This window comes from Dermochelys coriacea, chromosome 1 (assembly GCF_009764565.3).
Source record: "Dermochelys coriacea isolate rDerCor1 chromosome 1, rDerCor1.pri.v4, whole genome shotgun sequence".
Lineage (NCBI taxonomy): Eukaryota > Metazoa > Chordata > Testudines > Dermochelyidae > Dermochelys > Dermochelys coriacea.
This window is the reverse complement of record NC_050068.2, coordinates 325,106,283-325,119,928: the sequence shown is the minus strand read 5'-3', so window position 1 is coordinate 325,119,928 and position 13,646 is coordinate 325,106,283. Positions and strand designations below refer to the sequence as shown.

At 41.4% G+C, this 13,646-nt stretch overlaps 1 protein-coding gene across 1 annotated transcript in view; it reads right to left on the bottom strand.

Moving 5' to 3' along the window:
• Window positions 1-13,396, bottom strand: part of LAMB4 (laminin subunit beta 4) — a 68,134-nt gene extending 54,738 nt beyond the window's left edge. Inside the window, 4 exon segments of the mRNA XM_043507807.1 lie at window positions 817-890; window positions 3,140-3,275; window positions 11,008-11,165; window positions 13,357-13,396. Coding sequence (XP_043363742.1) covers window positions 817-890; window positions 3,140-3,275; window positions 11,008-11,165; window positions 13,357-13,396 — 408 coding nt within the window.
• Window positions 13,397-13,646: the final 250 nt, after the last annotated feature.

Genomic DNA, 13,646 nt, shown 5'->3' with positions numbered 1-13,646 from the left:
CTATAACATAAAGCATACACACATAGGGGCAGAGGTGAAAGGAAGCCGGTATGCCCCGGTACGGTGTATCGGTAGGAGCCTGTGCGTCGTAGCGGGACCGGCTTTCCCAGAGGGCAATTTAAAGCCCTGGGGTAATGGCAGCAGGGCTCTGGCAGGGATTTAAAGGGCCCCAGAGCTCCAGCCGCTGCTATTGCCCTGGCCTTTTAAATCCCCAATGGAGCCCGGCCGCCACTACCCCAGGGCTCAGGCAGCAGGGCTCCGGCGGGAATTTAAAGGGCTCGGGGCTCCGGCAGCCGCTACCACAGCAGAGCCCCAGGCCCTTTAAAGCTCTGCCAGAGCCCAGAGCCCCGGGGTAGCGGTGGCAGCCGGGAGCTCCCAGGGCTCCTCAGTGATTTAAAGGGCCCAGGGCTCCGCTGCGGTAGCAGCTGGAGCCCTGGGCCCTTTAACTCACCCCTGAGCCCCAGGGTTCCCAGCCGCCTCTGCAGCTGGTAGCTCAGGGGTGATTTAAAGGGCCGCCACTACCACAGCTGGAGCCCTGGCCCTTTAAATCAAGATTTAAAGGGCCCAGGAATTTAAGGCCCTGCCTCTTCCAGTGAAGGCCACGCCTCTTCCGGTTGAGGCCACATCCCCTGCTCAGGACTCCATTGCACCAGTAAGTCCTCTAACTTACTTTTACCCCTGCATAGGGGCCAAATTTATGTTGCACAGGCAACCTTAATTCTGTCATTCCTAACTTTTGAGTACTTAGCTTTATGTAAAGAACATCATGGTTGCAAAGTCATGTGAAGGCTCAAGTAAAATATCTAAACAGCGTACCTTAAAAGTCAGTATAAGATGGCTGAACTGGAATAAGGTTTCTAGGTCCAGTCTAATGCTAACATGGTCAATGCCTGAAAAGGAATTAAAAAACAGTGAAGATCAGTGATGTAAAATTAGTCGTTTTTCCTATGGGTACACAACCTGCTATTGTGGTTTATGGAGCTGTAGGTTATGTCACAAAAAAACAGATTTAAATTAAAAGTAGAGGCTATATGAAAACACATATTTCTGTGGTAGGTAATTCAATCCTGCTATAGTTCCTTTGGTTCAGCTGTTGAAGATAAGCTGATTCAAGGTATCGTGCTTACAATTTCTCTATAGATAAGTTGGTTATTTTTTCAAATGCTTCTGAAATCCTGTGTAGTTACAAATGAACAGATCTAAATCATTGTAAATCTTTGCTCCAACATTATAAATCAGAGAGAAAGAGAATGTACTGTATTGCAGCAGTTCCCAACCAGGGGCCCCTGGGGATCCGTGAGCTGGTTTCAGGGGGTCCATGAAGCAGGGCTGGATTTAGACTGGCTGGGGCCCAGGGCAGAAAGCTTGGAGCCCCAAGCCCTGGTGCCCTGTGGCGGAAGCCCTGAGCCCCCCAACTGCAGGGCAGAAGCTCCGAGCCCCTCCACCCCCAGAGCTAAACCCTCAAGCCATGACACCCCATGGGGCAGGAGCTCAGGACCCCTTGGACAGAAGTCCTGAGCCCCCTCCCCAAGCCCTGGAGTTTTTATAGCATGCTGGGTGGGGACGGGGCTTGGAAAGAATAAGGTTGAGAATCACTGGTTAGCATTATTCTGCTGTTTCTTCTACTTCCGAGTTTTTGAGTCTCTTAGCTGGACACCTGGCCAGCAGCCGCCAGTCTCTCCGCTCTGCCTTCAGAGCTTTGTGACTGGAGAGCAGCAGCTGTTATGGGGTGACTATAGGGGGCTAACGCAAATGTTGGGGTAGCTATAGCCCCACAAGGCCCCCCCCACCATCCCTGCCACAGGGTCTCTATTGTATGCTTCACCAATCCTGTTTGTGATGCCACTGTAGCCTGATTAATTATTACAATTAACATACATTTGTCACTGATAACATGTTTTTTCAGGTGGCTACTTGGAGTTAGTTAAGAAGATAAAATTTGGTGAAGCAGACACAGAATTTTTAGTGAACGTAGACAAATATAATTGAAATAATAGAAAAATCCATCTGCACAAGTATAAAAATAAGATTAGTACAGTAAAGCAGTTTCCTGCATTTTCATACTTACAATCTTGCATTGTGAGGACCATTCAAAACAAAGATGGGAAGGAAAAGTAAGTGCAGCCCAACTGAAGGGAGGGATGATTCAGTATACACTGTCTTGGGTAACTGATGAGCCTCAAAATTAGGAAACTAGACCGGATCTTTTATATCCCTTTGTTTAATTTTTTGAAAACCCAACCATATTTGATCATCTTCTGTGACCATAACATATTAATATCTACCCCTCATCAATATGTGGCATATCTGGGGTCCACAATCACACCTCTTAATATTAACAAGCCACATCACTCATTTCTTAATCATTCCTATAAGTTACTGTGGTCCAGCTGTCTAGTAACCAGATTGCTAAAGTTCTTTCTAAAACTGCCTTTTAGCAGAATTCTTTGGTGTACTGTATTCTTTATGTTTACTTGTTTGTCCTTCCATATGAGAGTGCAGAATTTATGACCAGGGGTTACTGTCTTAGACCTGCCCTTTTCTCAGCTAAAACATAGCCGTTAGCATAACTACTTCCACAAGGCCTTGCCTCAGACAGGCCTCAGAGTAAGAGTCGTAACTTTATGGCAGACGGTGATCCCAGGGAACACAGCAGGAACATGGAAGTAACCACCATAAATCAGTTTGGACAAGAAGTGGTAGATTTGAGAATGAGCTAATTGGTATTAATATGTATGGATACTCTAGGTTATAGAATAAGTGCACCTCCATATTATGTGGAGGAGGAATTTAGATTTGGGCATGAAAGGCTGGGTATTGGCATGAATATTCATGCTAGTGGTCAGGCCCTATGACATGGCAAACCATGATGTGGCATTAGCAACGGTTCTCAGCTGGGGCTCCACAGCCCCTGGGTAGCCGTGAGCTGGTTTCAGAGGGTCCACAAAGCAGGGCTGGCTTTAGAAGGGACTGCCCAGGGCACAAAGCATGTTGGGGGAAAAAGGGGGGGGCCTCAGAAACAAAATGCTTGAGAACTCCTACTATATTGTCTTATAGTTTCATAAAGTGATGATTGCACATATTGATTAGAATGAGCTAAACTAGCCAAGTTGAGAAACATTACTTGACTGTAACCTACCGTTTTCTGACTGCCACCACTTCTTTTTCCAGTCTGGCTCAAAAGTTGTGAGAACATTTTCAATTAGGTGACTGTTGGGATGGGTATAGGGATTATATGGGTATCTGGAATCACAAAGGAAGCATTTCTGTTCACCCTAAAAAACAGAATAAGCAAGACAAACTATCAGTGTACTCTCTGTCCCCATTGTCCAGTAGATTAGCACATGCCTCAGTGTTTGCAGGATTGGGACCTGTCTCTTGGGACCAGATCTTGCAAACACTCATGCACACACTTAACTTTACATGTGAATAGTCTCATTGAGCTCAGTGGGTTGTCTCATGTGCCTACTGTAGGATGGGGGCATTGGTTAGCCAGAGCCCAAATATGGGGACCATCAGGGAATGCTAGAAGAATATCTGTTTCCCCCAGCTTTTTCTGAGGAGTGGGAGCTTAAAAGGAAAAGGTGAATTAATTTATGATGGTGTTTGGTACTGGTGTCAGGAGGAGCTTGTTTCATGGGCAGGGCAGTTGCCGAGCGGGAACTTTATTAGAAAATTAAAAACTTATCTCTTTTGTTACTGGTGCATAAAAAATTTTCAGCACCTGCAGCGTGAGAGAGAGAATAATGAGATTATGGAGTGGGGAAGGATTTGTGCTCGTAGGGCTGGAGAGACTCTTGGAAGCAGAACCTATTAAACTTTTCTTAAAAATTAAATTGGTTCACAAACAGATATCTGAACAGCTGATTCTAACAGATTCATCTTTGGCTGCACATTGCTATTAAGACACCAAATACAAGTAACACATTTATGTCAATATGAAGCTGGCTAGCAACCTCAGGAGGAAGCCAGGTGATCCTTTTTCTTTATCCTACCCGTGGAAGGCTGGGTATTCTACTCACTTATGTTGTATATAAAGTGTTTGCGTGTTTTTAAAGTGTATAATCCCCGGGGAATTAGTAAATATTTTACAAAATATACACACATATGTATGTAACATGTATAATTATTTCATGGAGTGTAAGCACTAATGAATTTATATTATATGCAACCATTACTACAGTTTTCAGAGTAGCAGCCGTGTTAGTCTGTATTTGCAAAAAGAAAAGGAGTACTTGTGGCACCTTAGAGACTAACAAATTTATTTGAGCATAAGCTTTTGTGAGCTACAGCAGTGTGTCTGACCCTGAATGTGTGTATATATAAATAGAAAAAATATCCCACACATCTAATTTTAAAATGCTATTTTTATAGAAAGCTAAAGCTACAAAAATGCTTAGTAGGGGTGGAGATCATCCAGCCTCAGGTGGGTATGGACATGTATAATATGATACTGACTTCACTTTCTTTGACCTTACCTGGTAGAAGATTTTTGCTCTCTACTTGACAAGCATATGCTTGTCTTACATAGCAAGATCTGCCAGGTTACATTAATCTCTGAAACTTGCAGTTTTACACCTTCTCCAATAGCACATTTTCTTCTTTTCCTTGTTAAATTTTTATACATACTAAGTAGAATAATATTTTAAAATCAGATATTTTACATAAGCATGCAGTTTAGAAACATACAGTCACACTTTATAAACAGGACTAAAATATATACAGTGCTCTCTTTCTAAACATAAATATCAAGCTGTGTTCTGAATCTTGACTCAGAATTTTCAATAAAGTGTTCATATCAAGCCTTCAATGGGATTTCTTAAAGTGTCTAAAAAAGTTAATCACCTGCATAAATCTTTCTTGGACTGCGGCTTATTCTCTTCCCTCTGTTACTGTTCTAATGAAAATCCAGAGTATCTGAACATTATATCTAATGATGTTTCAGCAAGCTGCCAATTGTACACACAAAATCAGAGAACACACACTGAGCATGCAATCCCAAAATGCTATTGCTGAAACAATGTATTCTAATTTCAATAACAATCTTTATTCATCTGCCCTCCCTTATGTTATTAAAAAGGGTACTGAGTACTTTGCATCTTCCATTTGATGGCCTCAAACTGAACCTCACAACAGCCTGTGTATGGAAATATTAGTATCTTCATTTTACAGATGAAGAAACTGAGACACAGAGGTTATTAGTACTAACTATTTATAGAGCATTGTCAGTGTACCTGACACTTTACAAAACGAAGTCATATTCTTTGCTCCATAGAATTAAGAATTTAAGGGGAGAAAACCTTATAGGAAACAACAGATGAGATACTGGTTACAGCAAATGAGCGTGTGGGGAGATTATTGGTGAGTACAACATGGTAGCAATGATTCTGGGGACAAAATGGGTTTTAAGAAGAGATTTGAGAGGGCCAGGGGGTTGGGGATTGTCCGAGCCTTGGTTCTTCCCCACTCTCCTCCACTCTCTGTCCAAGGTAGCTGTCTATGCATAGAGGAAATGTAATCAACATCCTTTTCCAGGGCTCTGGTTATCCCTCCCTCTGAAGCAATATGATAACAGGGTTAGAAATTATGGGGCTATGGATTAGTGATATGGGAATTAGTAACTTTCTGCTGTTCACCTGCAGTAATATTTTTGTTAATCAAATACAAATGTTAACATTAACTGAAAAAATGAGTGTTATGTTCTCAGAAATAAAATATAATAATAAGCAGAAATATCACCTAAAAAATCTAATGTAAAACAATATTCACCTGGGTGTTCTCATTTGTGTAGCTTTCTTGGAGACAGATTCTAACTTGAGGTAACAGCAGAACCCAGTGTTAGCTGCTCAGTTGTATCATGTTCACTAATCACTAATATTTACAACAACAGCTTTTCTCTTGTAAGAACCCTTGACATGGGTCATCAGTGGGAAAAGAATGCAAGACTCATCGGTAAAAATGCTGGCCTTGATCCAACAAAGTAGTTATTTTAAGCATGTGAGTCGTTTCATTAACTCCAGTGGGATTATTCACATATGTTAAGTTATGTATACACTGAAGTTCTTTGCTGCGTTGGGGCCAGATAGACCCTTATAGAGTCAAGATCCCAAAGCACAAGCCTCCACTCTTTGATCTGAAGGAATAATCCCGTTAGGTGATAGCAGTAGTAGGCTCTTATCTTCAATGCAAAATAATAACTAGAGAGGACATGATACTTAACCAGTGTCAAATCACACAAATCATTGTACTAATATTTCAAGAATGACTGTTCATCTTAACAATACCATATTCACATGATATCAAGGGTAGGCATGAAGAAACAAGACTATTTACTATTCATGATTTCTCATTCCTCTATCTTCTGGTTAAAAAGTTGCAGTAAACCAGTCAGGGATCAGAAACAGCATGTGCATCTGAGGCCACACAAAAACAAACAACAGAGTAAATAGTTATAGGGAATAGCTCATGAATAACCATGTTGCCTGAGAATTGTTCATTCAAACTATTTGGTGGATAATTACAAAAAGTGAAGAGATTCATAGAAAATAGGACTGATTCACAAACTATTTGAGAATGGAAAAAGTGGTTAAATTGATCAGATCACTGATTTACAATGAATAAGTTGACCCGCACTAGCTTGATATGTACCATTCGACTCTCTTACTTCTGCAGTATGTTATACTTTAAACATGTCACAGCATTTGACCAGAAGGTGATAAATAGTAATTTTAAAATTACCTCTAAAATGAGCAATGTCTCATTAACTTCCTCTGCAGTTCACATCTGGTATTTAGTGAAAAATATTTTCTCATGATGATTCATTAACTTCATGGGACCATGTCCTGCAATCCTTGCTCAGGGAAATTCCCATTTATATCAGTAGGAAGTTTGATAAGAGGCAATGACTGTTGGATCCGCATAGCGCTATCCATCACTTCCCTGTCACCTAAGCTCAGCTGCACAGAGATGTGGGTCCCTTCAGAGCTGGGCTCCATGGCATCCAGAGGGTCAGACTCCCTCTGCACGTTTCTATGCATCCGGCCCCTTATGTGGCAAAGCCAGACTGATTTTAGTGCAGGCAAGGCCCACTGCAGCCATGTGGAAGAGGACAAGATGCATCTGTCAAGGTAATGAGTGTATGGTCCTCTAGTGAAAACAACTTTGAATTCATTGCAACTCACTGAATTACAACAACCCAAATAAATGTATCTCAATGTCAGAACTGACAGTTTTAGCAGCTTTTTCAGGGGAATGCTCTGTTTGCTAATGCTGGCTCCTATTCCTCTCTTATGTTCACAAAACTGTCAGGAAGATCAGCCCAACCTCCCTGCACAGTCAAAGAGCATACACACACTGTAATGTTTTTCATACACAAATAATGATTGCTCAATTAATTACTTTTTATTTTAAATTACACAACAAAACAACATAAGAGAGCACATTGTGTATGTCTCCTCTGCAACACACTACATCTAAACTGAACACAAAATGGCAACTGCATCCAGCAGATTCTTAGACCCAGAACCCCAAAGGTATTTAGGTGCTTAACTCCATTGAAATCAGTAGGCGTTAGGATTAGATCCTGAAAGGCATTTAGGCACCCAAAAGACTTACAGATGTAGTACAAAAGACACAAAATCTTGCCACTGGGGTTATGTCTACACTTTGGGCTGGAGGTGTAATTTCCAGCTCGAGAAGACATACCCAGACTAACTGTCAAGGTTCCTTCCCCACTCTGAAATCTAGGGTACAGATGTGGGGACCTGCATGAAAAACCCCCTAAGCTTATTTTTACCAGCTTAGGTTAAAACTTCCGCAAGGTACAAACTATTTTATCTTTTGTCCCTGGACTTTATTGCTGCCACCACCAAGCATCTAACAAATATAACAGGGAAAGAGCCCACTTGGAAACATCTTTACCCCCAAAATCCCCCCAAGCCCTACACTTCCTTTCCTGGGGAAGGCTTGATAAAAATCCTCACCAATTTGCATAGGTGAACACAGACCCAAACCCTTGGATCTTAAGAACAAGGAAAAAACAATCAGGTTCTTAAAAGAAGAATTTTAATTGAAGAAAAAGTAAAAGAATTACCTCTGTAAAATCAGGATGGCAAATACCTTACAGGGTAATCAGATTCAAAACATAGAGAATCCCTCTAGGCTAAACCTTAAGTTACAAAAAGACACAAAAATAGGGATATACATTCCATTCAGCACAACTTATTTTATCAGCCATTTAAACAAAACAGAATCTAACGCATATCTAACTAGATTGCTTATTAAGCCTTTACAGGAGTTCTGACCTGCATTCCTGCTCTGGTCCCAGCAAAAGCAACACACAGACAGAGAGAACCCTTTGTTCCCCCCCCCCGGCCAGCTTTGAAAGTATCTTGTCTCCTCATTGGTCATTTTGGTCAGGTGCCAGCGAGGTTGTCTTAGCTTCTTAACTCTTTATAGGTGAAAGAGTTTTTCCTCTGGCCAAGAGGGATTTAAAGGTGTTTACCCTTCCCTTTATGTTTATGACACTAGCTCACTAAAGGTAGAACATAGCTGTGGTGGCATGAGCCATGGGAAGAGTTAGCCACCTCAAATATATGCTTCTCGGATAGGTATGTACTTGGGTGGCTAGCCCCTCACAACAACACGGCTACACTATTTTTAGTGTGCTGACTCAATCAGAGCTAGTGAGAGCATGTCTCTTTGAACTGGAATTCACACCTCCAGTTTGAAGTGTAGACTTAGCCTTACAAAACTACATTCTTCACATGCATGAATGCCCATCAGACTGACATATATGGTGTATGTTTGCCTTTATGAGGCATTTTACAGGAAAACTACTTGAGGACAGTAGCAGCAAAGTGTCACTGGAGATTCATGTATTCATTTGTGAATACATTGAGCAGTCATGGGATAAGAGGGATGATCCTCTCATGGATCAGTAACTGGTTAAAAAAAGACAGGACATAAAGGGTAGGAATAAATGGTCAGTTTTCAGAATGGAAGGAGGTGAATAGTGGTGTCCCCCAGGGGTCTGTACTAGGACTAGTACTGTTCAACATATTCATAAATGATCTGGAAAAAAAATAAGTGAACAGTGAGGTGGCAAAATTTGCAGATGATACAAAACGACTCAAGATAATTAAGTCCCAGGCAGACTACGAAGAGATCTCACAAAACCGGGTGACTGGGTAACAAAATGGCAGATGAAATTCAATTTTGATAAATGCAAAGTAATGCACATTGGAAAACATAATCCCAACTATACATACAAAATGATGCAGTCTACATTAGTTGTTAAAACTCAGAAAAGATCTTGGGAGTCATTGTGGATAGTTCTCTGAAAACATCTGCTCAATGTGCAGCAGCAGTCCAAAAAGCTAACAAAATGTTGGGAATCATTAAGAAAGGGATAGATAAGACTGAAAATATCATATTGCCTCTATATAAATCCATGGTACACCCACACCTTGAATACTGCATGCAGTTCTGGTTGCTACATCTCAAAAAAGATATACTAGAATTGGAAAAGGTACAGAGAAGGGCAAAAAAAAAAGATTTAAGGGTATGGACAATTAAAAAGACTGGGACTTTTCAGCTTGAAAAGAGATGACTAGTGGGTGGATATGACAGAGATTTATAAAATCACAATTGGTGGGGAGAAAGTGAGCAAGAAAGTGTTATTTACCCCTTCTTATAACACAAGAACCAGGGAAAGGAGTACTTGTGGCACCTTAGGGGTCACCCAATGAAATTAATAGGCAGCAGGTTTAAAAACAAACAAAAGGAAGTACTTCATCACACTACTTCCTTGAACAGTCAACCTGTGGAACTTGTTGCCAGGGGATGTTGTGAAGGCCAAAACTGTAACGGGGTTAAAAAAAGAACTAGGTGAGTTCATGGAGGATAGGTCCATCAATGGCTATTGGCCGAGATGGTCAGGGATGAACTCTGTACTCTGGGTATCCCTAACCAGAGTCTGGGAGTGGACAACAGAGGATAGATCACTTGCTGATTGCATCTTCTGTTCATTCCCTCTGAAGTGTTACCTGGAATTGGACCAGCTAGTAAGCTTAGGGAGGACTAATGACCCACCAGAGTTTGGCAGAAAGCAGCACGTTTATTATACTGTTAGCTAAGCTCAAAAGAAGTGTGTGTGTGTGTGGGGTCACACTCACACTTGCATACTCATGCACCCAGGACAGGGACAGCACTGGAGGTGTCAGGATCCTTCAAGATAAGTGTCCCACAGTGCAGTGATGGATGGTGCGATGAAGGTAAGTCTTCCCGAGGTACGATGGAATGCAATGTGGCAAACCACTGGCCAGGCAGTCCGGGTGAAGGGCCTTCACGGGAGGTACAATCTTATGAGTGCACTCCCTAGCATATGGCCCCTTCCCCTTTTAAGGACCTGCTCCTCATGGCCTATGACTAGAGATGACTGGTCACACACCTCGGGTAGTATCCTTGCATTGGGCATTTGATCGCTGCCTAATCAGAGTCCCAGCCACCTTGTCTACCTGCAAGCTCTTCTGATCTTCCAGCTGCTCAAGCAGCCTATTCATCCCACAAGCATTCCAGGAAGGAGGGGGAGGGGGAAAGCCACTTCACAGGTATTCAAAAAGGGAGAGGAGACAAAAGGGGAGGGGGGGAAAGAGATGTAACGACCTTTTGAACCTACAGGTTATACAGAGCATAGTCATACAGAGCATACAGATCACTGCTGCTCCTACAACATGACGCACCCGATATTGGCCACTGTTGGAAGACAGGATACTGGGTTAGAGGATCATTGGTCTGACCCAGTATGGCCGTTCTTATGTCTCACTGATGCCTTGCCATTTCTGTTGAGAAATTAATCACCTTGAAGGCTACCACCAAGCTATCTTCCTGCCCTAATAGAATATATAATTTCACCAGGTGTATTCTTGTCATCTGACAATTATTTAAACATATCTAGAAGCATATTATTATTGTGTGTAGTTATTTTATGAATAAGAATAAACCAACCTCGAGGTAGCCTATAATGCAGTATTTCTGAGGGCCAGTCAGTCCACAAACTGATGAGGCTGTTAGTTGCTCACTGCGACCCACTAGAAGATCTCCAATGGTTGGATGACAGGAGCCACTATTACAGTCATCCTCTGCATGCAGGAGACTAAACAGCACTGAACACAAAAGACAAACACAGCTGTAATGGTGTTGTGACATACTCAGCTATATGCTCCAGAGCAAAGCAGCTACACTGCAACATCACCTGAATTGTCCTTTGTCTACACTTTCCTTTTGTCCTTTGTTAAAGCTGCTTGATAGGATTCAAAAGAGCTTCTCTAATTCATAGGTTCCAAGACCAGAATGGATCATTTGTCTGACCTCCTGTACAACACAGGTCATAGGAACTTCCCCAAACTAATTCCCGTTTGAAGTAGACCATGTCTTTTAAACATTGCCAATGATGGAGAATCTACCACAACCCTTGGTAGATTGTTCCAATGGTTAATTCCCCTCCCTGTTAAAAATGTGTGCCTTATTTCCAGTCTGAACACACCTGCTGCAGATAATTATAAATAAATTGGTAACTAGCATATTGCACATCAGTGCTAAAATTTTGATCAATATTACATCGTGCAATAAATATATGAAACTGCCAGGCACTAATAATTTGTTATGCTTTGTGTTTCATATGTAGATATAGCAAGCATTGACGGAGTATTACTGATAACATCACAGGTGACCCCATGCACAGGGCCAGAGTCTGACCTCATTTACATTAATATAAATCTGGAGTAATTCTGCTGATTTCAGTTGAAATGCTCCAGATTTATACCAGCGTAATTGAGATTGGAATCCAAGTCAGTGATTTCTCAGCTTGTCAGATGATTTGATTTGGTCTCCATACCCCACATTTTCCAGGATAAGATGGAAGTTTAGGAACAGAAAATAATTAGGAATCAGATAATCACAAAGCTTTATGGCTTACATTGCCTGACATGACTTTCAATATTTTCCTCCAAGTAAGTTTAGATTTTCCTTGCAGGGTTTTACCCTTTTAGGCAAGTTCTGTCCTGAAACATTGAACAGGAATGGGAGCCTTGGAGGCATCATTGTTTAACTCTGCTTGGCTCAACTTCTGATAAAAATTGTGTTTTAGGATTCTAAGGGAAACTAGAGACATTATTAATGCAGTGTTAGAAATAGCAGACTAGCATCAATTAAGAGTGTTTGTAGGGAGTGCTGAACTGTCAAACTTCAATTTATGGCTTAGGATATACTTCAGACAGGCAGATTACTTACAAGCATTTTCTGTAGTCAAGTAATAGGAGTGTTTGGTTTGTCCTGCTTTGCTTCCCAGATTCACATTTATCAACTGTGGGCAGGCCTGGGTTACCTGTTTTAGGGCCTGACCCAAAGCCTATTGAATACAACGGGAGAGTTTCTTTTGACTTTAATGAACTTTGAATCAGGTATTTGGAATGCAGGTGCTGGAAAGAGGAGTCATTGGAGTGTTGCACCTGGGTCTAACCAGGACTATATTTCAGTAGAATTTAATAACCATTGAAAACACTTTGTGTATCACTAGAGGAAAGATGAAGCAATGTAATGAAAGGCTGAGGAAATACGTAAATTACACAATATTAACCAAAAAGGTTTAGCCTGGACACGTGTAAAGTATTTGCACTTACCAAACTTTAAAAGAATGATCAGCTCAAGCCACATTCTTTTATGTGACAACCAAACGAATTGGATACCTGCAGGAGAAAAAGAAACCTGTTATGACATTTAACAATTTGCCTCATCAAACCTCTCCTCATGTGTACATTATGCTCAGAACTGTCTTATTTATATTAATTGATACCACTGAAATAAAAATCCAAACAGATGAAAAGAAAATGCAGGCTTTGATTTCCTGCTAGTGACTAACAGCTACATCAAAGCAAATGAACATCTCAGAATTGCTTTTGATAAGATTTCAAAAGGTTGTTGACACTTAAAAATAAAAATAAAGTGCTATAAGCAGAAGTCCCATCTTATTATTTAAATATAACCCATTTAACCCTAAGCAGATCAACTGAGGCATGATAATTGTCTCATGCCCATATGCATAGCAGAAACAATATTATGAGTGAGTGATTAAGCATGTGCAATGAGGAAAATAGCTAGTAGCTCTGGACCAGGTGCTCATGCCCTGCAGAAAGACCTGTGGAAGGGGAATCATCAGGAGACAGAGCTTTTCCTTGTGGGATTTACTTTGCATCCTTCCTACCAAGGGAAGGATTAGCAATCAGAATGGGAAGAAGTGAGACCTATAAATCCCAAGGGTCTTGGAGAAAGCAGATGGCAGTCTCTGTGCCTGCTTGCCTGCCACCTCAAATGAAGCCATGCTGTCCCCGGTGTACATTATAACCCACTCCCTTTCAAGAGGGGCAAGCAGACACAGAGGACTTGTTGATACTGCTTGTAGCATTAACTTCTGTGGAGTTGCAGAGAATAGCAGCTTTCCAATTCCATCCCTGATCCTAATTCCCACACAGCCCTTGCCATGTGGAGTGAGCTAAGATGAAATTCCACAGGATACCAGGATAGCGGCATTTCAAGCATTTCAATGGAACTACTCATATGAGTAAAGTCATTTACTTATTTGCAGGCTT